Here is a 25,982-nt window from a genome sequence, read left to right on the forward strand (position 1 = left end):
CAAGTATGCAAACAGTAATACACTGTACTGTACTGTGCCATCTCAGACACATCACATGTTACTGTACTGTATTTGCAATTTCACAAAAAGTTCACTCTGCACCACACAGGATTGTAAGACAACCTCGCGGAGGCGGAAGAGGGCCCCTTCTTACCCCACAGCAAGAAGAAGCCATTTGTGCACTGGTCATTGCAAACAATGCAATAAAGCTGAGAGACATACAAAGCGCTGTCATAGAGAATTACACAGTATTTGGCAATATTGAATCTGTTCCAATTTCAACAATTGACAGAGTACTCAAGAAAAATGAAATCCACATGAGCAAATGGCCCTGCTAGCAGCCATGGATGCAGCATGTGACAACATCACAGCAGGGTCCTGCAGAGGATGGATTCGCCACTCCAGGAGATACTTTCCTCGCTGCATTGCGAGGGATAACATCTGTTGTGATGTAGATGAAAATATGTGGCCAGACAGACAGGAACGTCTGGATGTGCCAGAATGATTTACTGTACTGTTACATGTGCTGTTTATTGTTCACATTAGTGCACAGCTCTACCAAATGGGTGATTTTATGTTTACATGTATTCTACAGTGAACAAGTGACTGTAGCATATTTTTCTTTTGCACAATTCTGTAGGATTACAAACATTTCTACACAATGGAAATGTGAAACGTACGTATTCAGTGTCTCAGTTACTCCCAAGACTCCCATAACATCTACAGTGACTTTACTGCACATTTCAGATGGCTGTACAGGTAGGCCATAGTGCTGTCGTCAGCATTTTCAGGTGTCACCAATTGTTTTTGCAATGGGAAACACTGAAATTATAAACTGTCATAGTGGAAACATGACAATGCCATTTGACTATCTTGTTCATAAAGATGGTGTCAAGACTTTTCATTTTGATGGCACTGACAGTTTCATTGACATGGATACTTGCTTTTGAGGTATGGATAATCAATTCTGTGCATGTGACGTGCTTTTGCAGGCTATCCACTAGGTTTTGCAGTTTGCACTAATTGTTTTGGGAAATGCACTAACTGCTGTGCAAATGTTAATGGTGTTCTGAGAAACGCACCAAAGCGACTGAGAAAAACTGTAATATAGAGCATCAGTACTTATTTTATATGCCACAGTTTCACTTTTTAACAGACATATTTTCAAAACATTATCTACTGGGGTCTTGCTATTTAAGAAGCTTTGCCTTGTTATGTTACTCAAGCTGTTAAAAAAACGCGGGAATTCAAATTTTGAACTGGATCTGAGGTTCTGAGGATCACCACGAGCACATTAGGAAGCCACCCCCAAAAAATATCAGCTGTCAGGGAGCATTTTGACATGTTATCGCCCAATAATAACATGAGCCTTAAATCAGCCTCAGAGAGGCTGGTTAGTTAGAGGTGTGTGCATGTATATCATACAGGACCTCATATGGGTATTCTGCGATTGATACATCATTATGTTTATATATTCAAACTAGGAACTATGGAGAACACACAGCTAGAGGGGACGTAACCCAGAGCAGAGAGAGGCGCAGACAATGTATACACAGCAGGAGATGAGGACACACACAAAACTGAACATAACATACATGACAGGAGACTATCAAAATAAAGCAGGAAGTAACACACACTGAGACTCAGACTAAGACGTGTGGGTTTGGCACTGGGACCGGGGGAAACACAGAGAGGAGACTTTTCAAATTTTATTCAAAGGATTTTTAGGACATTAAAGCACATGGTAAACTGTCAACTTACAAAAGAGCTGCATAATCTAGTGAGACGGCTCCTCTTGATTCAAACAGAGAAGACATGAAAAAAAAAGCATCCAATGCAACATTTCCCTTTATAACCCCGTCCAACCCAGCCCTACCCCAGAGAAGAGGAAGGAAAAAAAGGCATAAAAGCAAACACATTAACACGAAAGCACAAACAGGAATTCATCACTAAATCATGTACGAAGACTAGCCTTTAAAATAAAGCCTTGAATTTCCCAGCTGCTCTGGAAGCTCCAAAACATCTGGAACACTGCAACTAGAAACTACACTTTCTACTAAACAGGCAGTGGCTTCTCTGTACATGAGGGATTCTGCAACACCCCCTGCTCTCTCTCTGATAACCTTCACCCGTCGGCCGGGCCAGATGTCATCGGTGATCGGAGAGTGTGCACGGAGCCGCGGCGTTCAGGCTGGGAGTGATGGAGCCTCGTCATGAAAACTGGATCTGCTGTACAGTGGGAATCTGGAACAAAGAGAAGCGAGCATCACCAACAAAATTCCACTTTTCACGAAAAACAATCACAAGATGAAGAATACGAATTACAGACCATGAGTCAATATACAAACTATAACGAGTACTCGGCTGTGTCCACACAGTAAAATGTATTCAGGCACATCTGTGCAGAGTTAGCCAAAGAAACCTGTCATCAGGTTTAGCTTCTGCTTTTATTACACAATTTTCTGTCGAGCTGACTGCAAAGAGTTTTCCAAACTTAGGATAAAACAATCCAACTACATGACTGATGTGTTTCCTCTTAGTAGCAAGATAAAGGCACAGCACAGCACTTATGTTCTTTTACCTGTTGATATGATGTGGTGTACACCATAACGTTCTGCTGCTGACCATCTGCTGTGATAATCCCAGCTGGCAGTGGATTTGCTGATGAGAAAAGAAGTGGAATTGATTAGGACTGTTCATTAACGAGGGGACGCTGCTTGTGTTTCACTTACTGAAGCTGTCCTCTGAGAGGTCCTCACTAAGGCCTTCTCCCACAGTCACACCTGCCATTCCTTTCTCCCCCTTCATTGCCTGGAAGACAGCAGAAAACATTTTCACGTTATTCTGTGCAGTGCTACGAAACACCAATTACACGTGCAGCATTTACAAGAGTAGAAGCAGCCAGGTGCTGCCAAACTCGTGTGTTTGATTATCTGATCATCAGCGAGCAGGACCGCTGTATTTAACAGTCATTACAAGTAGGGCTGCCACAAACGATTATTTTGATAGTCGACTAGTCACCGATTATTTTTGCGATTAGTCGACTAATCAGATCATCATCCATTGGACGTAAAACTACAGCTTATTGCACCAGCAGCATCTGCTCTTATATAACTATCATTAGCTTACAGCTTTAAGTGTTTAAGGTCTGTGCTAACTAAAAATAAAGACAAGATGATAGTTTATTACATTTTAATGAAATTTGCAGATTGTTTCGGTGAAGTTTAATAAACTCCTTGCTATCTAAAATATAACGGGACACTGGAGTATATTCTGGAGCATCTCACACTTCTGATAATCAGCTGTCTGCTTGACGTTTATTCAGCTGTGTAAAAACTATAACTTTAATCTCAGCCAAACTGATTTACTCAGGAACAAATAAAATACTAAAAAAAAAGCCAAACAATAACATTTTAAGTTATCTAAGTGACTCATATATCATGTTTAACCTGAGTAGCGAAAGACGGCGGTGGGTTTGAAAACGATTTGCGGGGAGTCCGGTGTTCTCACCGCACTAGTGAGCCTAGCCCCCGGCTAGCTAACGAGCTAGTGGGTAACAGACGTCTCCGAAAACGTCGGAGCGCTTTTGAAAATATGTGGTGTCCTGATAAACTGAGCAGATATTTGAGGTTTACACAGCTACATTCTCCCTGAAAATATGTTAAACGTTTATTTTGTGACCCAGAAAGAATAATAAGAGTAATATTAAAACTAGCTAGCTGCTGCCATTGTTGGAAACTGAGCTGGGCCGCGCTATGAATTCTGGGACACAGCTTCTTCTTCTTCGGGGTTTAACGGTAGCTGGCATCGTTGTACATGCAGTGCTGCCATCTTCTGTTTCAGTCCGTTATTACACTCTTAAATCCTGCCACTTACTCCTGCGTCTTTTGTGATCTTACAAAGCTTCAAACGACGCGTCGACTATTAAATCAGTCGTCGACGATTTTGATAGTCGACGTAATCGTGACTAGTCGACAAATCGTGGCAGCCCTAATTACAAGTAACGACATCAACTAATTAACATGGCAAGAAGGGAGTTTTTCCTTCCCACTGTCGCCAAAGTGCTTGCTCATAGGGGTCATATGATTGTTGGGTTTTTCTCTGAATCTATGAAGCGCCTTGAGGCGACTTTTGTTGTGATTTGGCGCTATATAAATACAATTGAATTGAACCCAGAAGAAACTACAACATGATTTAATTACCAATTTCTAAATAATATCTCATCTATAAGCTTACATGAGAAAACGCTTTAATCAGCACACACATTCCAGAAATGACCACGGCTTCATTCACAAACATTACTGGTACTAGCACTATGTTGCTTTCTGGAAAAAAAAAGGTTTGTTGGAGTTTATGGATTCCCTGATTCGACTGAGAATTCCATTCTACAATTTTTCATTGCTTAACAGCATCTATCCCAATCCCTCCACTTGCACCACTTCAGTACTGGTCAGAGGAATCCAAGTAGCTGTGCAAACTTACATTTTTCAAGCTAATTAATCAGATTTTGAGTAATCAAATTAGACTGCAAATAAAAATCTGACTGTACTGGTGACACCTGTGAACACAGCTGCCTTATGGTCCTGATAAATTGGACTGTTGTGAATCACACAGGTAGATAAAAAGGGCATAAGAACAGTATCATGTTCTAAAACTCTATGTGATCATCAAAGCTACTTGCATTCATAGCTCTCGAGTTATTTGAGGAGTTTGGATCCATCAAACAGCAGTATTAACAATGAAACACAAAACTTGAGCAGTGAGCAATCACAGAAACATGACAATATTCAGAATCTCAACTTAAATATCCAAATAAATGGGAAGCTGCGCCTCACCTCTCTGAACTTCTGCAGGTAGAGCTTCAGTGGATCCACATACATGTCAAAGCCCAGCGTGGACATGGCAAACAGGATGTCCTCCCCATTGATGGTCTTCCTCTTTTCCTGGTGACAACGCTCACTCGCCTCAGATGTGATAAAGCTGATAAACTCGCTCACGCACTCCTGCACACACTCTTTGGCATCTTTTGCAATCTGTGCAAAAAAGAGACGCAGACATTACAGACGATTCAAAGCTGGCCTTTGGAAACTGCATCAGGCCAAAGTTCTTAGCATTCGTTTCCACGTCTCACTATGTGATGTGTCTCCCTGCGTACTCCTCATATACTTTGAAGCATAGCTTAACTTGCTATATGACAGTGTCCTGAGCCCTTTTCAGAAGGGTGTCAATCCAGGACATCTGTGCAGCAGCGAGCTGGTCTTCACCTCTCACCTTCGTCTGGTTTTACAGGCTGGACGTCTCCACTTCAGGTGTAGCTCAAGCAGTGCTGGCACTGGGTCCTCGCGTGGATAGGTGAGCTGCTGGCTATTGCAGTGATTGCTTGAGATAAGCTTGTCTGGCATTAATGGAGTCTCCATTTCCCATAGTGAGACATCCAAACGAACGCTATTCAGCTCCATTCAATTTTATTTATACAGTGACAAATCCCAACATAGACCACATGTCCATGCTGCTGATCCCTGCATACACTGACCCCCCCCACAAAGACTGTGAAAACCTGTCCAGAAGATGCATCACATCAGCTGCAAGACTGCTTTGAAAACACAGACTGGACTGTGTTTGAACACCTGGACCTCGAGAGCCCACATCAGTGCTCTCGTACATCAACTTCTGTCAACAGCGTCACTGTGGACAAACGTCTCCGGGTGTATTCCAACCAGAAACCCTGGATGACTAATGAGGTCCAGGTCCTGCTAAAGCAACGTGACTCTGCCTTCAGGTCTGGTGACAGCAAGCAGTACAGTGCAGCCAGATCTGAGCTGAAAAGAGGCATCAGAGAGGCCGGGGGGTCTTCACTAAGATCTTCACGCTTCACTGCCCCAGTCCTGCATCCTGCCGTGCCTAAAGTCGGCCACAATCGTCTCACTGCCAAAGTGTACCAACCTCAGCAGCCTCGACGACTGCCGCCCAGCTGCTCTAACACCTGTTATAATGAAGTGCTTCGAGAAACTGGTCCAACATCACATCATGTCCTGCCACATACAGAGCTAACAGATCAACTGAAGATGCCATTGCTACAACCAACACACCACCATCTCCCACCTGGAACAACAGGGCCGTTACGCCAGGCTGCTCTTTGTTGACTTTGGCTCTGCTTCTAATACGATACTCCCCGACAGACTAATAGTTAAACTGCTGGATATCGAACTTCCTCCGACCACCTGCTGCTGGATCGGAGACTTCCTGTCAGACCGAGTACAGCGAGTTAGAGTGGGCCCTCAGCCTTAACACCGGCTCTCCACAACTCTGTGTACCGAGTCCCCCACTGTACACTCTGTACACACATGACTGCGTCAGTACCCACCCAGATGATACCATCTTAGTGGGGCTCTTCTCTGGGGGCGACGAGATGGCGTACAGAGCTGAGGTTCAGAGGCTGTCAGATTGGTGTGTAGACAACAATCTGGACCTCAATACCACCGAGACAAAAGAGCTGAGAGTCGACTTTAGAAGGAGGAAGTCTGAGCTGCATCAGCATGAATGGTTAGTGTGTGGAAAGGGTCTCCAGTTTCAAGTTCCTGGGTGTGCACATAGACTCAGACCTCCAGTGGAGCTCAAACACCTCAGTGGTTGTAAAGAAGGCAAAACAGCATCTCCATTTTCTGAGAATCCTCAGAAAAATGGGCCTGAAGGAGCTGCTGGTCGTCTTCTACCATTGAAAGTGTGCTGACATCCTGCATCTGTGTGTGGTTCTCCAGCTGCACCATGGCACACAAAGAAGCACTTCAGAGGGTCATTAATATGGCCCAAAAATCACTGGACATCCTCCTCCCTCCCTGAATGGTAAATGGCCTGTATGTGTATAGTGCTTTACTCAGTCCCTATGGGCCCCAAAGCGCTTTACACTACTTTCAGTCATCCACCCATTCACACACACATTCACACACACCCTGAAGGACTTGTACAGCACTAGTGTACTAGGTATGACTGTGCAATGACATTAAAGAGTGATCTCCCATCTCTAACGATGGCTGTCAAAGTAGCATGAGTGAGACATCTCACCAGACGGCCCTTCTTGCTGAGGCAAAGCTAGAAGAGGTGCTTATCGTAACAGTGAAAGCTATTTAAAGGTGGCCAGGATGAAAGTGAAACTGAGGAGGTTAAGAATCTCTTTGTGAGCTCAATAACATACTGTGTGAAGGCGTTATTATTTCTGTTTTCTTTCTCTTCCCTTTCATCCCTCACAAACCTTTCCAGTCTGAGGAACAGCATTCTTCATGATGCGAGCCACATTAGCAATGGGAAGATATATGTCCTGTTCCCTGTAGTTCTCCTTACTGCTGCCGTCTTCATGGTCATTCAGATTCTCATCTCCATCATCTATGAAACACACAGAGAGTCAGCGCTATAAGAACAAAGCCAAAATGCACTTCGATGAAGATGATGATTTTATACTGACACTTTGTTTTTCCTTACCTTCCTGAGGCTGGAGAACATAGTGACTGGAAGCCATGTACTCTCCAGTGATGCCCAGCTGGGAGGCGTCGGTGGTCGAGCTGTCTCCGTCCATCTGCAATACCACACAGCTGGCTTAGTTATTTGGAGCTGTAGCACTACAGTAAACCTATGAAGCCTGAATGTAGCCAGCTTCTTAGAGCCACACCTTAGGCATGATCTGAGTTATTTAGAAGGGTCCCAGCATGCATGCTCCTCTAGGAAGGAGAAGATGTTTTCCTTTGGGATTCAGCCACATGCTGTTTTACTATGCTCTGAGCTATGAAACAGAATAAATAATGCCTGCTTGCTGTTTTTCTCCGTAGCTACACTGTGACTCCAACACTCAGACTGACCTAGATATGTCTGACATGGGTGAGCACAAAAGAAAGTGCAGCTATGACCTGTTAAACAAACCATTTATCCATTTTATTTATTGATCTTTTGCTTGACAGTAGCAGACCTACTGTTGTATTGAGTAGGGTAAGGTGTTGTTTAAATGAACACAGAAGCTTTAAAGTTTAAAGTAATAGTATTTTTAAATGGATCATGATAATGATCAATGCTGACTGATTTGAGCATTTTTATCATAATGTTTTAGGCCATATGTCAAACCCTGCAATCAACAGCGAAACACACATCAAGGGTTGACCTAACAAGTGAAAGATCGCTGGTTCGATCCCGGGAGGAGACACAAATCCCTTTGGGCTTGTGTCAGGAAGGGCATTAAAAATAATACCAACTAAAAGAAGCTGTTACTGTAGCAACTCTTTGTAAATAAGGGGGCAGCTAGCTTTAATTGTTGCAGGTTAGGACACTTTAATTATTTTTTTCTTTTATTATGTATTAATTAACGAGGTCATTCAGCTGTTCAATCAACTGGTAAGCTAAAGGCAAAGGCTACTTTATTATAACATCGCATCTATCAGGGAGAGAAGGCCATCGCAATGTTTTTATAGCGTAATACTAAGTCATTCAACATTTCAATGTACACTAAATATCAGTAGGTCTTATTCGGTGGAGGTAACCTGGCCGTTAATAGTGCGCCAAACGTGTTTTGTGTTGTCACCCAATCCTGATACATGCGTGTGTTTTTGTTTTCCAGCAGACTGACTTGGCGGGTTTGTTGCTATTGCGTCTTGGTGCTTGTTTTAGAGGGTTTATCTGCATCCTGAGTTTCTACTAACGACTAGCTTGGTTAAGTAGCGTATTTCGGTACTCAGACGTGTATAAGGAGGAATGCCACAATAACAGCGCTCCCTCATACTGTGCGCACTTTTATATCGGCCTGTGTGTTTGCACTGAGAAATGTTTAACTTGGCATGACACAGCTAGCTACCCACTGGAACTGTTAGCATTTATCTGAAAGGGAAAACGTAAAACAGCTGTAAGCCAACGGTGAGGCCAGCTTACGTTAGCCACATGCTAAATACACTGGCATGTGTTTGGCTACCGTGTGGTAAGTAGCGGTTATCATTTGTGACATTTTTAGCTAATGTTAGCTAATGTTAACCCGGGGATGGGGTTAGCCCGTGGCCTCGCCAATATTGGGGAAACCAGCGCTTTTAACGTAATGAAGAGAAGCTTTCCAGTGGACTGTTACCTTGAGTAGTTAACCCTATTCAGGCACTGAGTGTCCCTTAAATACATTCTCACTGCAGATCCAACGCGATTCGCGTCCGCCTTGGCCTGTTCTTTGTGGTGCACAGCATAGCAAGACGTGACCAGGGCCGAAATGTTTAGTAGTCATTTTTAAACTTTCACCCGCTGGATACTTCCTGATGAGCAGCCCTCATTCACCCAGACAACAAATAAAAAAATCAGACAGAGACGGACATTTCCATTCGAGCTAACGAGAAATCGGTTAGCAATCATTGGCCGGAGCCAGGAACAAACCTGCAATGAAGCCCTGGTTGGTTACCTTCCTGAGACGGCTGTTTGGTTGGACAGAAAATGGCTGCAAAAGGACCAGTCCCAGCGCGGAGCCGCGGCTGCAGTACCCCATCTCAACAGTAGAGGCCCGTGCTGCGTTCATGACCTTCAGTACCGCACAAGCCCACATCTACATAGGAATGGTAGTTGGTACTGTTATCGAAACTATATGTCCAAGAAGTAACATAAACGAAGTAGAAAACCCTTACATCCTTAGATAAAGTACACATTGGTTATAATGTAATATAATGTAATCTCACAGAAAGTGTAGTTCCTACATCTACGGCAGCAAATGAACGCATCTTGTAGCGCGTGGATTTCCAGAAAACGTCTACGTGGTCTGCCTACCGCCGCTGGCATATGGTATAATAAATTAATAATAAAAAAACAAGTAAAAAACGAACAAACACACACACACAAACCCGAAAAAAACAGCCACTCAAATTTTGTTTTAAAGCGGTTGAAAGGCGCAGCAACAGTAATTAAATAATTTCCCCCAGGGATCAATAAAGTATTCTGATTCTGATTCTGATAGTTCCAGACATTTCTGACTGAGATAGGCTTTTTCATCTCGGGGAGCATTTTTCAACCAAGTGCGACAACAAGTCACTATATGGTTGCCTTGTGTTACACTTTATGGTTGTTTGTTTTGTGTCTGGGGCTTTCGTATGTCTGGGTCATTTCGTGTGCACTTGCTCAGAATCCCCAAACCTTGTTTTACTGCTTAGTGGCTGCTGCTGAGTTGAAAATGTTATTCACAATTTTCACCACAAGATGGCGCGACAGTTAAACAGTCCATTAAAAAACCCCAGGTAGAGCTATGACACTAATTAGTTGTGATCAATTCTGATTGATTTTCATTTAATAGAAAAATAGTACCTAGGGCACATGTTTTTGGTTTTTCATTAATGAGATATGTCTTGCTTTCTGCTTTCAGATAAACTAGACGAGAAAGAAGGCGGAAATGCATATACTCATAGATATTTATACTCTTTATACAAATTTTTTATTGAAAAGTTGAATTGTAAGATATTTGATGTTGTTATCCTAGCTATGTATAGCTTCAAATGAAGGAGACTTCATAAAAACTGGAGAAGGTAGGAGAACAAATTTATTACTTACAACATACCACTATTAGGAACCTTTGCAATGACAGACACATTATTAGGATTTGTGGCATTGCTCACAGATAATGTGGAAAATCTTGGTTCTGCAAATTTAAAGTTTAAAACTTCTCATTTGGATTAGATGTTGTTCAGCATGATTGTTGTGACCTGGCCTAACTACCACTGTGACTGTGTATTTCCAATCCCAAAGAGTCTGATGTAAGCAGTTGCATGAGGTCAAAGGTGTTAGGAAGATGATATTTAGTCAAGAACTCAAAGATTTTCCTCTAGAATATTTGCAACATCGTGCTGTACCAGAGAAAACACAGCATCTCAAAGTCTCTCTCTCCCTCTGTCTCTCACACACACACACACACACACACACACACACACACACACACACACACACACACACACACACACACACACACACACACACACACACACACAAGATCAGCATTATAGACAAAAACTAGAGTCACATGTCTGGGAAAAGGAAACTTTCATCTAAGCTTATGCTATAAACTCACACACTTCAATGAGGCGACAAGCCCAAATGACTTTTAGCACAGATAAAATATCTGTAATGTCTGTAAACATGAAACAAATGAGAAGTCACAGGTCTTCAAAGACTGACTTAATGAGTCACTATACAGGGTGGGCCATTTATATGGATGCACCGTGATATTAAAGTCCTGTTTGTGGCACATTAGTATATGTGAGGGGGCAAACTCCTCAAGATGGGCGGTGACCATGGTGGCCATTTAGAAGTCGGCCATCTTGGATACAACTTTTGTTTTTTCAATAGGAAGAGGGCCATGTGACACATCAGACTTATTGGTAATGTCACAAGAAAAACAATGGTGTGCTCGGTTTCAACGTAACTTTATTCTTTCAGTGTGCCACAAACAGGACTTTAATATCACCAACCATCCCCATGTTATCACGGTGTATCCATATAAATGGCCCACCCTGTATAACAAATGCTTATTTCTAAAACTCCTCATTCCTCAATAAGCATTCTGTTCTCTCCTTCTCTTTTGAACACCTCTTTTTAACTTTGATTACTAAACTTAATTTAAAATAATACTGCACTAGCTAAGTACTCTGTGAGCACGCTCAGAAAAAGTATTTTTACACATTTGTTTAACAGGTTTGCAGGCACTTTATACAACCTACGTACATATACTGCATTTAAAAAAGGTTAGTCACAAGAGTGTTATCAGATCCAAGGGTTCAACTCACCTCAATCAAATGAGCCAAATCATAACAACAGTCAACTCAAGGTGCTACCCTACAATAATACAGAGAAAACCCCAACAATCAAACAACAACCAAGCAATTGGCAAAAGTGGGAAGGAAAAACTCCATTTTAACAGGAAGAAACATCCGGCACAACCAGGCTCAGGGAGGGGCGGGGCCATCCGCCTGCAGCCAGTCGGAGGTGAGGGGGAGGAAGACAGGATAAAAGACGCGCTGTGGAAGAGAGCTGGAGATGAATAACAATAATAAAAACTAATGATTAAATGCAGAGAGGTGTGTAAACACATAGTGAGAGAAAAAAGGTGAGCGAACAAGAAGTGCATTATGGGAAGCCTAGTACAGCACAGTCTAGGCCTAGTGGTGTAACTTGGGCTACATCCACACTAGCCTGGATAAATTTGAAAACGTCGTTTACGTCTGAAAACGCTCCGCGTCCACACCAGCGTTTTCAGTCGTCTTCACAGAGTTGTGCGTCCACTTTGAAACGGCCGTAAACACTTACATTCTAGTCCTGCGCATGAAGAAGAAGATTCGACACAAGAAGATTCGACCTGCCTCATTTCTGTCTGCCGTTTATTTACTCTCCGGCTCTTTGAAACGTGGCGGCAGAATGTTGAGGAAAAGCAGCGAGTTCTTTAAATGGACTCACAATGAGGTGGAGTTGTTGCTGCGAGTAACACAAAAGTACAACGTTGCAAAAGCGAGTGAGAATTAAAGAATTTGTAGCATGTACAAACTGATGTTAATCTTTAATAGGGCTGTCAAAATTGAGAGCAAACAAAACAACTGCTGTATGATGCCCTCCGCTATTTTAGTTTAATTGGTCACATGACTGCATCACATGACTAAAATGTGTCATTGTTTTCGAAAGTCTGCATTTTTTCGAGAGTTTTCGAGAGCGTTTTGAAAACGCTGCGTTTTTCTTCGAGAAAAACGGCGTCTCAGTGTGGATGGGAGGCCAAAAAGGAGAGGAAACGAGTGTGGATGTAGCCTAAGGGAGGGTGTATTGTGACCGGATCCAGCCCTAACTACTGTAAACTTGATCAAATAGGAAAGTTTGAAGCCTAATCTTAAATCTAATCTCCCGAATCTAAGCTGGTTTCACAGAACAGGGGCCTTAAAGCAACAGGCTCTATCTCACAGTCTACCCTAGCAACCACACAGTACCTTCTATAATTACTATTCCCAAATATCAGTCATTATATGACTACTATAAGGCATAGATTGCTCTCCTTTTATTCATATTTGTGCATCCCCACGTTCCTTTGTATGCATCCAGCATTAACTCCTGCTGCGCTCCCAGTAGTTAGAGGACACTTCACCAACTGCACCTCATAATTACTGCTAATCTGGTCAATGAATGCACTCTTTGCCACAGCCCAGCTCAGATAATTATCATATTAATGGGCTTCATGGTAATGGGATGATGTGTGAGCAGCTCTCGACACGAGTGGAAATGAGATGAAGGGACAAGAGCTGGGACTGTTGAGAAGGACAAATGCTTAGGCCGTTTAAATATTTAATTTCTCTCCTTCAAGTTGCTCTCTGACTGTTTTCCTCTCCTCTTAATCATTCAGGAAGCTGCAGCGTTGGGGAAAAAGGTGCTTGTCTTTGACCTCATGGCCACCACTCCAAGAGGCACCAGGGGCGAGTGTTCAGTTTTTTGAACCAGAGCTATGGTGATAAATATTAAGTCCTGTCCTTTCCTTGCCTTGGCTTTCCTTTAAAATTGGGAGCTTTGTTTTTCAGGATTGACAGCATCAGGAAATTTGAACAAGCGGCATCACTGCTGGGAGAGGCCAAGACTCTACAAAATATGGTTGGATGTTTAACCAAGAGGGAATGTTTGTGAAACAGAATATGTTTTGGTTTTAAATGGTAAAATGAATTATTTGACCCCATTTGTCATTCAATTATAGATAAGCACTAGATTTGTTAATCGTGCAAACATTCCAACTTCACATGAAATACAAGCACTTGAGTTCTTGTATAACTATGTGTAAATCCAAATGCAAATATCCAACTCTTGATTCATTTCAGTGGGACACACCTGGGTGCAGTTTAGAGCTGAAGAGGGCGCTGCAGAGCTGTGGAGTCACTGTCCTCAGTGCTCATGGAGAGATTGCAGCACCTCATACTGTCACGGTATCTGTTAAAATACATTCGATCTTTGATAGAATCACTGCAGAGAAATCATCAGTAAATACAAATGATGTGCTGTTTAACAACAACAACAAAACAAACAAGCAGACAAAACCCGGGATGGTTTCTGACATTTGTCACAATGTTATTATTACATGCTCAGTGCCTAATAAGATTTCTCATACTTTCAAATATCTGTTGACAGTAATGAATTGAATTGTGTGTGAAGTTGAAAAATATCTATATTTGAAAAGTGAGTTTTGAGAGATTTTTGCATTTACATCCATGCACTGGTAATATGTTTGGAGCACCCTCCAGTGGCCACTAGATGAACTGCAGCACAGAAAGATTGTAGCATTAATGTGCTGACTATTTATTGCTGGGAAGCCAATTACCTCACTGGTTGTCAATATTAGTCATTTCTATTAAAATATAAAACTTCTGTTATAATCTAAGCTGCTTTCACAATTTCCAATTCCCAATAGTTTAAGGTGCAGATATGGATGTGAGAAAAAGCCACCTGACAGCAGACCTCAGTATCTTGGCATACAGAGACAGAGAGGTCAACTAACATCTCTACAGAAAAAAACATCTAAAATCTATTGACCATCACCTTAAAATACCTTTCCTTCTGTCGCCAGTCCAGCCTCACTCCCCGGGTCGAACCCTGGTGGTGGGCGGGTCTGTTGAGGGATTGGAGCGTGCTGGCTTCCTGTCGGGTCTCAGACTGGCGGTCACCGTCCTGCTGCAGCCTGGCCTCCTCCCAGGCTGAATGGCTGAATAAGATCTGAACTATCCGACTGGTGGAGGAGTGGACTTCCTTTATCACTGTTCTCTCACTGAGGTATATGACGATAACAATATGATAATTTTCTGTATAACAACACATCATCAAAACTTTCAACGCCTCTCCTTGTCTCTTAGGTAGAGCAGACTTTGGATGTCTTTTAGGGTATGGTAATTTCTTTTTAACTTATTAGAGTTCAGTTTTATTAATAGCAGCAAATCACAACAGTCACATCAAGGCACTTTATATTTTAAGGTAAAGACCCTACAACAATACAGAGAAACAGAATATCAATTATAGGTTATATTATAATAAAATTGCTTAAGATCCTAAAAATAGTCCTTCTAACAGTTTGAGGGATGTTTATCTGTTTTTTTAGAGAATTTTACACAGCAGACATGTAATCAACCCAAATTATGGCCTAAATACATCCAAGGTTTAATATCTGCAAAGAACAAATAATGGTGGAAAGTAACTGAGCAATCAAGTACTCGAGTACTGTACTGCACTACAACAGTGACTGCATGGTGTAGTGATTAGCACATTTTCTTTGTATGTGAAAAAGTCCCTTGTTCAAAACTGGAGGAGACACAATCCAGCCTTAGAGCGTCAGAAGCTTGTGCGCTGCGAGTGCTGGTCCCGAGCCAGAATCAATTCAATCCAGTTTTCTTCATATAACCTAAAATAAAATCAGCAGTCACATTAAGGTGATTTATATTGGGTCAGAAGGACATACTGCGATACTGTCAAATCAGAAAACTACTGTAAAATCTAATAAATGTATTTAGCCTCAGAGTGAAGAGGGACATGTGATTTTACTGTTAGAAACACTGAGTTTGCCCAATCACCAATTTTTACACTTTCTTGCTTTAAAGACATTAAGAAGGGGTGTGACGCTTTCCTCTGATGATAGAAACTTGGTAGTAAAAAGTACGGCGTCTGCTATTTCAGGCTATTTGGTCAGTGTACAGTGGATTTCAGATACTGGCTTGGATTTATATAGTGTTGTTCTCTTGTTGCTGACCACTCAGAGCACTTTGGACCACAAACCCCCATACAATGCTGTGCATACTTGAAGAACTTTATCTTTTTAACATCCACGGCCAGCTTAGAATCATCAGGTAACCTAACAGGTGTCTCTGGACTGCGAGGTGGTGGGAATACCCGGGGGAAACCTGGGTATTTCCACCACCGCTGTGTCTCAGGCAATCGGTGGTTAAATGGATGAATGGATCCTTTTTTGTTAATGGCTGCTGTTCAGATTCAGCATTATTATCGACTGGTTTGGGTTTGATCCCGTACAAAAAGACAGACATAAAATTGTTAGCATTTTATCAGAACTTTTGAGAAACTTTTCATCAAATAACCTTTTAAAAGTCCCCAAAAACAAAAATGTCCACTAAAGCAAAGAGCAAGGATTAGATAAGGTCCCCAAACTTAATGTTCTCACCCATTAATCACCTCGAGATCTCTGAGATTTATCTTCTGCCCCTTTGTCACCACAAGGCTGGAAACAACAACACTTGAATAATAAAATGTACATAAAAGTAATATATTAGTCACAGAGGCTATTTCTATACAGACTCAGTTACTCAGTTTGATGATATTTGTTAAAATGTGCTTACATATTTGTAATACACACCCATGCACAATATTTTAAGATTCATAGATTAAAAACGTCTTTAAATAATTCTTTAGGTCACTGGTTTGACACCAAACCCTAAAAATGAGCTTCTCAGTCCTAATCCAGTACCCAGTTCACTCTTGGCATACAGCTTGATGTCATCCATGTACAGGAGGTGGCTGACAACTGCTCCGTTCCGTAGTCGGTATCCGTAGCCAGTCTTGTTAATGATCTCACTGAGGGGGTTCAGGCCTATGCAGAACAGCAGTGGGGACAGAGCATCTCCTTGGTAGATCCCGCACTTGATGGTGACTTGTGCTATGGGCTTGAGGTTGGCCTCTGTGTTGTCCGCCACATCCCCATTGAGTTCCTGATGAAGGCTCTTAGGGTCCTGTTGATCTTGTACAATTCTAGGCATTCCAGGATCCAGCTGTGGGGCATTGAGTCATAGGCCTTCTTGTAATCAATCCAGGCAGTGCACAGGTTGGTCAGTCTGGTCTTGCAGTCTCGGCTGACTGTTCTGTCTACCAGTAGCTGGTGTTTTGCGTCTCTGGTATTCTTGCCCATCCCTTTCTGTGTCCCGCTCATGTATTGACCCATGTGCCTGTTCATCTTAGCCGATATGATGCCTGACAGGAGCTTCCATTTGGTGCTGAGGCAGGTTATTGGTCGGTAGTTGGATGGGACCGGTCCCTTCTTGGGGTCCTTGAGGATCAGGACTGTCCGACCTTCGGTTAGCCATTCCGGGTGTCTCTCGTTAACTAGCAGCTGGTTCATTTATGCTGCCAGACGCTCGTGGAGTGCAGTCAGCTTCTTTAGCCAGTAGGCGTGAACCATGTCGGGGCCTGGTTCCCTCTCTCTGTCTGTAGTCCCAGCCTGCTTCAAAATGGCCACCATCGTCCCTGTACCCAAATCCTCCACCATCTCCTCATTGAACGACTGGCGACCTGTAGCCCTGACCCCCATCGTAAGCAAATGCTTCGAGAAGCTGGTCAGGGACTTCATCTGCTCTGCACTACCCGACTCACTGGACCCTCTACAGTTCGCATACCGCCACAACAGGTCCACTGATGATGCCATAGCCCTGACACTACACACTGCCCTGTCACACCTGGAGAAGAGAGACACGTATGTGAGGATGCTGTTTGTAGATTACAGCTCAGCATTCAATACCATCGTTCCCTCGAAGCTGGACAGGAAACTGCAGGATCTAGGACTGAGCAGCTCCCTCTGCAGCTGGATCCTTAGCTTCCTGTCTGACAGACGCCAGGTGGTCAGACTGGGCAGCATCACCTCATCCCCCATCACACTGAACACTGGTGCTCCACAGGGGTGTGTACTGAGCCCTTCCCTGTACTCACTCTACACCTACGACTGCACAGCCACTAACAGCTCCAACATCATTGTGAAGTTTGCGGACGACACTACAGTGGTGGGTCTTATCACCAACGGTGATGAGACGGCTTACAGGGAGGAGGTCAGCGCCCTGACCCACTGGTGTCAAGACAACCATCTCACCCTCAACGTCGCAAAGACAAAGGAGTTGATAGTGGACTTCCGGAGGTGCAGAGAAGTACACACCCCCATCACCATCAACGGCGCTGCTGTGGAGAGAGTGAGCAGCTTCCGGTTCCTTGGAGTACATCTGGCTGAGGATCTTACGTGGTCAGTACACACAAACAAAACAGTGAAGAAGGCCCAGCAGCGCCTCTTCTTTCTCAGGAGACTGAAAAGATTCGGCATGAGCCCCCGCATCCTCAGGACCTTCTATCAATGTGCCATTGAGAGCATCCTCACTGGATGCATCACCACCTGGTATGGCAACAGCACCGCCTACAACCGCAAAGCTCTCCAGCGAGTAGTGCGGTGCTCTGAACGGATAATTGGAGGTGAGCTTCCCTCCCTCCAAGACATCTACAGGAAGCGGTGCCTGAGGAAAGCGGGGAGGATCATCAAGGACTCCAGTCACCCCAGCCATAAACTGTTCAGACTGCTTCCATCAGGAAGGAGGTTCTGCAGCATCCGGTCCCGTACCAGCAGACTGAGAGACAGCTTCTTCCACCAGGCCATCAGACTGCTGAACACTTCATAGACACCTCAGCTTCACTACTGGAACTTCAACATTATGCACTCCATACTGTACAGTAATGCCACTGTTTTGCACATGTCTCACTCTGTATATTTTATATATTTTATTATTATTATTATTATTATTATTTTATTTTATTTTTTTTTTTTTTTACTATTTAATTTGTAAAAATGTGTATACACACACACACACACACACACACACACACACACACGTAGGAAAATATTTAGTATACACATCCAGAAATGCATACACTATTATATATTGTACATATATTTATTAGTTTCAGGTTGGCCATTCTTGTATTTTGCTCGTTTGTGTTGTTGTGTTTGCACATCTCTGTTGCTTGTGGGGCTCGCACACAAGAATTTCACTCGCATGTGCTGTGCCAGTGTGCCTGCACATGTGATGTGACAATAAAAGTGATTTGATTTGATTTGATTTGATTTGGTGCTGTCCAACTCTTCATACTGGAGACCCTTTCTTGGATATCTGCCACTGTGACAGTTACTGGACCCTGTTCAGGGAGGTTGCTGTGGTCTGCCCTCAGATCCTCTAGCCACTGAGCATCGCCGTTATGGGTTGCATCCTTCTCCCATATGCTCTTCCAGTATTGCTCCGTCTCCAGCCTTGGTGGTGTTGTTCTCTTATTGTTCCCTTGCCACTGAGAGTACACCTTTGCTGGTTCTGTGGAGAACAGCTGGTTTATTCTCCTGCCTTCTATCTCTCTGGTGTACCTCCTCAAGCGGCTGGCCAAGGCTGTGAGTCTTTGCTTGGCAGTTTCCAAGGCCTCAGGTATGGACAGCTTGCTGTATTTCTTAGGCACCTTCTTTGCCGCACCTTTCTGCAACTCCGTTAGTTGGCTAACCTCCCTCCTTGCTACTTTGATCTTGCCCTCTAGCCTCCTTCTCCATGGAGGGTACTGCCCCTTGTGGCTGTTCAACTTGTAGCCAAGCATCTCACTGATCACTGCTGCCATATTGTAGATCAGCTTGTTAGTGTTGGTAATCGTGGTTGTAGGTATCGTCCGTAGTGCTGCATTAACATCATCTAGCAGACCTTCTGAGGGTACTTCACGTAATCTTGGTAACCGGGTCCAGGTTTCAAGCTTGGCCATGATCCTATTTTTCAGGTCAGTTCCTCTTGCACTCAACGATCCTTCTCCTATCGCACTTGGGGCTATGTACCTAATCTCGGGTGGGGGTGATGATATCTCCCCCCTGACCTGGCGTCCTGGCTCCCCCTTGCCGTAGCATTTATGTTGTACCTCGTCAGTCTCTAGCTGTGAGAGCAGTCCCTTCTTTCGAATGTTGGAACACTGAGCTACTAGTTGTTTCGCCGTCATTGTGGATGTTGGGTATCGAAGAATCCATAGGTCCCTCATCCTATTCATGTAACCCCTTCCGCCAGGGTTACTTGCATAGTAGCATTCCAACAACGCCCTGTTTTCTTCTCTTGCCCACCGATGCCTTCTTGTTCCAGTAGCCCACTTGTCGTCAGGGTGCCCTGGTTCCTCAACACCTGACGCAGACCTTGTTGATATTACCTTCAAACAAAGGAGAGTGTCTGGGACATCCGTCCACCCGTCCACCCATGTCCATCTATTCAGTGTTCATGATTCAACTATAAGAAATTTACTGGGACAAAATAACATCTGCTGACCAAAAACAAAGGCTTGTCTCACATTTGCTAAAAAAAAAAGACTTTTGTGAAAATATCCTGTGAAGTAATGACAAAAAGTTTAACTTGGTGGAAGATTCCACTTGTTTGCAGCTAACACAGCATTTTATGCATTATAGCAGCTGTCAAACAGAATGTGACAGCGTGATGGTCTGGGGGGTTTGGGACCTCGATGACTTGCTGTAATTGTTAAAACTGTGAAATCTGCTCTCTCCTGGAAAATTCTGATAGAAAATATCTGCTCATCAGTTCGTGCCCTTAAGCTCCGGCACACTTGGATTATGTATCAGCACAACGATCTGTAACACGCTGGCAAGTCCACCTCTGAATGGTTCAAGAACAAGAGAAGAAAATTAAAGAAAAATGAAGGTTTTGGAGTGGCTTAGCCCAAGTCCAGACTTAAATCTGATTGTCTGAATGAGATATTTTGGTCTGACCTTAAACAGGCCAGTCACACTCAAAAACCCTCCACTATGGCCGAATTAATCCTGCAGAGAAGAGTGGACCTAGATTCCTCCACAGCGATCACAAACACATAACTGCAGTTCTTGCTGTCAAAGTTGGCATAACCAGTTATTAGGTTTAAGGGGTGATTACTTTTTGAAATAAGGACAGGTAGGTTTGGATAACGTTTTTCCCTTACGTCATGAAATCATCATTTAAATACTGCATTTTGTATAAAAATGTTTGATGATCTGAAACATGCAAGTGTAACAAATATGCAAAAAAAAAAGAAATCAGAAAGAGGACACACGTCAGCTACATGTGACATATACAGTACCTGCCTGATGTTAGTGGATCTTTTTTCATCAAATAATACATTTGCATTGGTTTGACCACAGATGTGGTTTTCAGGCAACTTTAACACCTTCAGCTAAGTTTTATGATGTTTTCGATGTATTCCTGTAGATCGCTTTGTTAAACACACCTTCTTTATCTGTTCAAAGGCTTTCTTCATGTTGACCAACAAGCAGGTTTATGATGCTCAGTTATCTTTAGCATAATTTAGGCCATTGTTCTTGGTGGACTCACATTAATTGTACTTAACATTAATTTTGCATTAACCTGCAATATAAAGCAGTTATGCATTTTATGATGAGGTTTAAAGGCTACAGAGATGCTCACATGTTTGTCAGTCTGACCCCTACCGTAACGAAGGCCTGCAAAACAACAAAGTGTAATGTTAAATTGGTGGATCAGTCATGAAGCCAGTCAACTGCTCAGCAGTCTCTGCTGTCAGTGATCTCGGTCACGTGAGACATTGTGCTAAGTGGGTACTGCAAAGCTTCACGTGGAGATATTCATCTGATACTGGTGAAGATGGAGCATCCCAGTCAGGATGTCCACAAACGCACTAATGTCCATGAATGTGATAGCCCCTTCCTTTGGATAGATCTGGGTTGGAAACTGAGACAAGTGAGCTAATAAGCTCCTCACTCCTTAGACTTGGATCAATAACTACTACTGACTGTGTCATTATTTATACGGTGCAGCAGAAGACATCTACATGAACCAGGTCATTCTGTGAGCTGGGCACGTTAATAAAGCTGCTTCTCTCTTCTGCTTTCATTTGTTAGCAGTTGTGTATTCTTCTGGTGTCTGAAAGAACAAAATATACACGAGCAATATACTAGGAGAGTTCACAGAACCAGTACTGGGTATATTTTCTCAGAACCTCCACTATGTGCATCCTCAACAGACACAAGCACACAAATTCTGCATAAAGGTTGTGTTTGGTTCAAGACATTAGGCTGAAGCGGGTTACCATGTATCTGGGCAAATTATATACCTCTGGGAGGGGGGGTGGGGTATGTACCATGTGGGATGAACCAACCTGTATCTGCCTGACTGAAGCTGGAGTTCGGGAGTTTGACTCTAAGGGGCTCCAGCACATTAAAAACATGATAGTATCTGGCTTTATGTCATTGTGCAAGGTACCAAAGATTCCCCTCAGTGCAGCCAAGGACACCAGTAGCTACAAGGATAAAACAAGAAAGCAATTAGTTTGTTCACATGCTGGTGTGTCAGGGTAAGGTTTTCCTTCATGGATCAGTAGTACAAGTGTTCAAACCACTCAGCAAACTTCACGTTAGTAGTGACTTTAACACAGGGCAAAAAAGCGGAACGAAAGGAGCACTCTGAAAACACATCAGATCTCAATTGGGGGGGCAGAAGGGTAGTTTCTCCTCCTCAGGATGAGACTAAACCTCCTGTATGGGAAAGAAAAAGTCTGGCTACTTCCCAGGGACAAATTATTAGATTTTTTTGTCAACTCCTATTTGGGGAAGTTCATGTCAGATGAATTTATTCTACATTACATTTCATTTTGATCCAAAAAACGGGTCTAGTTTTGCCCAGTGTTACAATGATGGTCGGTAAAATGTGTGTATGTGGTAATGGCAGGATGCTGGTAAATGAGAGGGACCAGACCAGCGTGGATTAGATTTATGCCACTGGATCAGTGCAGCATGGACGCCTCTCCACTGCAGGCCTTTCTGTGCATTGTGGGAAGCTGCTGGTCATGTGACTTTATGGAGGGGAGAACGTCTTGGTACATTAAAAAAAATCTGAACATGCAGTTTGTATAAATGTGTGATTTCTACACGTCTATCAAACTGATTTTAGAAGTGAGATAAATGTTGCATGAGAAACAGTCGGTATCAGTCTTTTGGTCACAATGTGATTACGCTACTGTACCCACTGTTCTTCTCACTCCACTGTACGCAGCCTTCGGTCTGTCTGAGGAGAAAGCCTGTATGACATCTGGAAAAGCCAACACACAGCAAACACTCACACCTAAAAAAGGCATATTTATTGCAGGTGTACCACAGCTTTTCATGGTTGGATCTTAACAAGGTTCCAAGTAGAGCTTTCAACATGCAACCAGAAGAAATGGGAGTGTTTATTGAAAACAACACTTAAACTGAAACAGGCTGTTTTACAACTGATCCAAAGTTTAGGACCACACCTCCCAAAAAAACCCAACCTGTGATCCCCCCCCCCCCCACACACACACACACACAATAAAAATCCAAGTTCCAGCGGGCATTGTGTACTGTAGCGCTGTCCTGTTGAAAAACCCAGTGGTTACCACACAGACGAGGGCCCTCAGTCATGAGGGATGCTCTCTGCATCATCTGGACATAGCCAGCAGCCGTTTGACGCCCCTGCACCTCCTGAAGCTCCGTTGTTCCACTGAAGGAAAAATCAATCCAGAAGAGCTCAACCAATGCCGAACTGCTGTGCTTCAACAGGAACATGTGATTGGTTTCCATATTATGGGCCCCAGTGCTGGAGATATCCTCCAGGGTTTTGTGGCAGCAGTGAAATGTTGTCTCACCAAAGAACAACTAGATACTGCTGTGAGCAGCCACCCCGATCAGCCCAGGTCAGTATTTTTCCACAATATTTTAAAAACCGTTTAGAAAGAACAACTTAATCTGGACGCTATTAAGGCACCAAATGACAAACTGCTGCTTCTGACACCTGCTAATAATTTTTCTTAATAATTTTTGTTATTAATCCTCTGTCTTCTGCTTGATGTGCTGTTACACTTGGTTTTGAAGAGCTGTGCTGAGAGCTCACTTTGGAGATATTATAGTGTTCATGCCCTAGAAAAGCTCTGCTGTTTGGGGTCATTGCCACAGCAGCACATTTAAATGAGTCTCCCACTTTGGATGCAGCCAGTCTGAATTATTCATAGACAATATTTAATTAAAAAACAAAAACCTGTCGCTCAAGGCAGCAGAGATTGACCCCACAGTACATGAGCCCGTAATAGTTGACATTTTCAAAAGTTAATTAATAAGACATTCAATGAAGTGGTAAATAGAGGTCACTGAGTCTGCCAGTGTCAGCTAAGACGAGGTTCGGGGAGTGATGGCTAACTACATATCACCTTGTGGACTACGGATTGATTGCTCTGCTGTAATTACTGAATGTGACTGTGTGTAATGTGAAATGTGTCACAGTGATGAACCAGTAGTAATTATGATTCGACGCAGACGTCTGTCTGTCTGAAAATGAGCCAAAACAGCTCAGTTTATTTTATACACAGGCCGAAGGTTATGTTGTAGGCTTAGATTCCATCTAAATGAGATGACATCATTGGTCTTTGCAAAAAGTGTGTTGTTGCAAAGACAAAGTGAAACATTTTCTCACTTTTATGGATTTTGCAGTGGAGTGGTGCTCAGCGCTTTGACCCAGACACAACGTCTGTCTGAGGCCTTGATGCTGAGAGGAAACTGCTGAGGTTAGCTCCCCTGCTGTGCGTCACCGTCTCTTACTGCAACAGGACAGCAGGCACACGTTTGTGACCAGCTGATTAGTGGAGGTGGCAGAAAGGCTGGATGATCCTCGAGTGATGTTTTCACCTGAACCCTGACAGACAGGCGGGTGACGACTGTTAGTCTGCTGCTAACACACTCTCTCTTTTTGTGCGTCTTTTTTCTGTTTGTTTGCTTTTTTTTATGAACTGGTTGCTTTGAGTATAACTTTAAAATATAAAGTCCCACTGAAGCATTTTTTTTTGCTTCGTTGCTTCAGGGAAGATAAGATGCTCCCTAAGGTTCTACCTTTGAAAGCCTCTGTAAGCTTAAATTTAGTAGAATATTTTAAAGGCTGCAACATAGTGATAAGACTGGGATTTGCTGCATTTACATGGAGTAAAAGCTCTGGCTTATACTCTGTGTTTTTATTGCCTGGTACGAGCCTCGGGGGTTTTACAGACTTAATTTCATGTAATGAACTAGACGGAAGATTATGGAATTATCTAAATTAATGGTATTCTTGGTGGAAGCTAATGCTATAGCCTTTAGAGTTCCCTATTTTTACTCTTATATTCCAACTCAGCATCACAGAGCACAACATCTGCTTTAAAGCAACGGCTGAATCTTGGTGCAGGTCATTGAGTGAAGCACATAAAGTATCTCTCTGAAGAGTTCTTTCATCCCTCATCACCTCAGGTCTGCACTCTTCATTTCAATTACATTTTTAAAAAAAAGTACCTCTGTGAGCTCACAGCATGGACGTGTCCCGTGCAAGGGCATCATTTTCATTATCTTGGTGAGTTGCAGCCTGTCTCGAGTGCACAGGTTAAACATCCACTCCATGTTGTTGCACTCTATGATCATTGATGGGGTGGCTGTGGCTCAGGTGGTAGAGCAAATCAGCTACTGATCGGAAAGTCGGTGGTTCGGTCCTTGGCTTCCCCAGTCTGCATATCAAGTATCCTTGGGTAAGATACTAACCCCAAATTGCCCTCTGATGCGTTCATCGGAGCGTGGATGAATGTGAATGCAGGTTAGTTTGCACTTGTGTATAGACGTGCTGGTATGAGTGGTTGTATAGAGCGCTTTGAGTACTCCGGGAGAATAGAAAAGCACTATATAAGAATCAGTCCATTTACCATTGATGCTGAGTGATTAGATGCAGATTTTCTATTGCTATCCCCCTGACCACCTTCTGACTGCCTCTGTGACAGACCTGCCTGCAAAAGATAGATACCCTCATTAGAACAAGTGCACAGGACTGCCTCTTTCTGGCGTGTGCTTGAAAATGCAATTAGAGCATAATTTGATCAAAGCAAAGCAGCTTCTATGACTTTGTGCAGGTCTCACAGCAAGGTGGAGATGCCATGTAGGAGTCTATTTATCACCGGCCTCTTGGTTTGGACTTGGTTTAAAGGTTTTGCCTGACCTTCTTACAGTATGCTCTTACTCCACTAGGTGGGACTGTAGCTGAATGAAGTGAATGAAGCAGCTCTGCTTGCATTTAAGTCACAAACTGAAAAGCTGTACTGGTTGATTTCATGAGAAGCACAAGTCCTCATATTATCAGCTAATGTCATTAATATATGAAACAGCA

The 25,982-nt window shown here is 43.1% G+C and overlaps 1 protein-coding gene and 1 pseudogene across 3 annotated transcripts; one reads left to right on the plus strand and one right to left on the minus strand.

Annotated features, from left to right (window-relative positions):
* Positions 1-1,696: 1,696 nt before the first annotated feature.
* nfyba (nuclear transcription factor Y, beta a) lies at positions 1,697-9,540 on the minus strand. Of its 3 annotated transcripts, none has more exons than XM_085252143.1 (7): positions 9,391-9,540; positions 7,477-7,570; positions 7,250-7,380; positions 4,836-5,033; positions 2,733-2,811; positions 2,582-2,661; positions 1,697-2,244 (listed from the first exon to the last, which is right to left on the minus strand). In XM_085252143.1, exons 2-7 carry the CDS (start codon positions 7,568-7,570, stop codon positions 2,212-2,214), a joined length of 615 nt encoding a protein of 204 aa, XP_085108269.1. In that variant the 5' UTR covers positions 9,391-9,540; the 3' UTR covers positions 1,697-2,211. The 3 variants fall into 3 exon arrangements, with proteins under 3 accessions (XP_085108269.1, XP_085108270.1, XP_085108268.1); XM_085252144.1 differs by lacking the exon at positions 9,391-9,540 and adding an exon at positions 9,098-9,354; XM_085252142.1 differs by lacking the exon at positions 9,391-9,540 and adding an exon at positions 7,664-7,787.
* Positions 9,396-24,368, plus strand: LOC146554852 (thioredoxin reductase 1, cytoplasmic-like; annotated as a pseudogene).
* Positions 24,369-25,982: the final 1,614 nt, after the last annotated feature.

Source organism: Mchenga conophoros, linkage group LG17, assembly GCF_057382185.1.
Source record: "Mchenga conophoros isolate Kocher_MC1m ecotype Shallow Benthic linkage group LG17, M_conophoros_male_GT1.1, whole genome shotgun sequence".
NCBI lineage: Eukaryota > Metazoa > Chordata > Actinopteri > Cichliformes > Cichlidae > Mchenga > Mchenga conophoros.

Excerpts from the sequence above, each read along its gene's own strand:
- nfyba (XM_085252142.1), bottom strand. Across the intron at positions 7,381-7,476 it reads TGTTCTCCAGCCTCAGGAAG|ATGATGGAGATGAGAATCTG; the intron begins GTAAGGAAAAAC and ends TGTGTTTCATAG. Across the intron at positions 5,034-7,249 it reads CTGTTCCTCAGACTGGAAAG|ATTGCAAAAGATGCCAAAGA; the intron begins GTTTGTGAGGGA and ends TTTTTTGCACAG.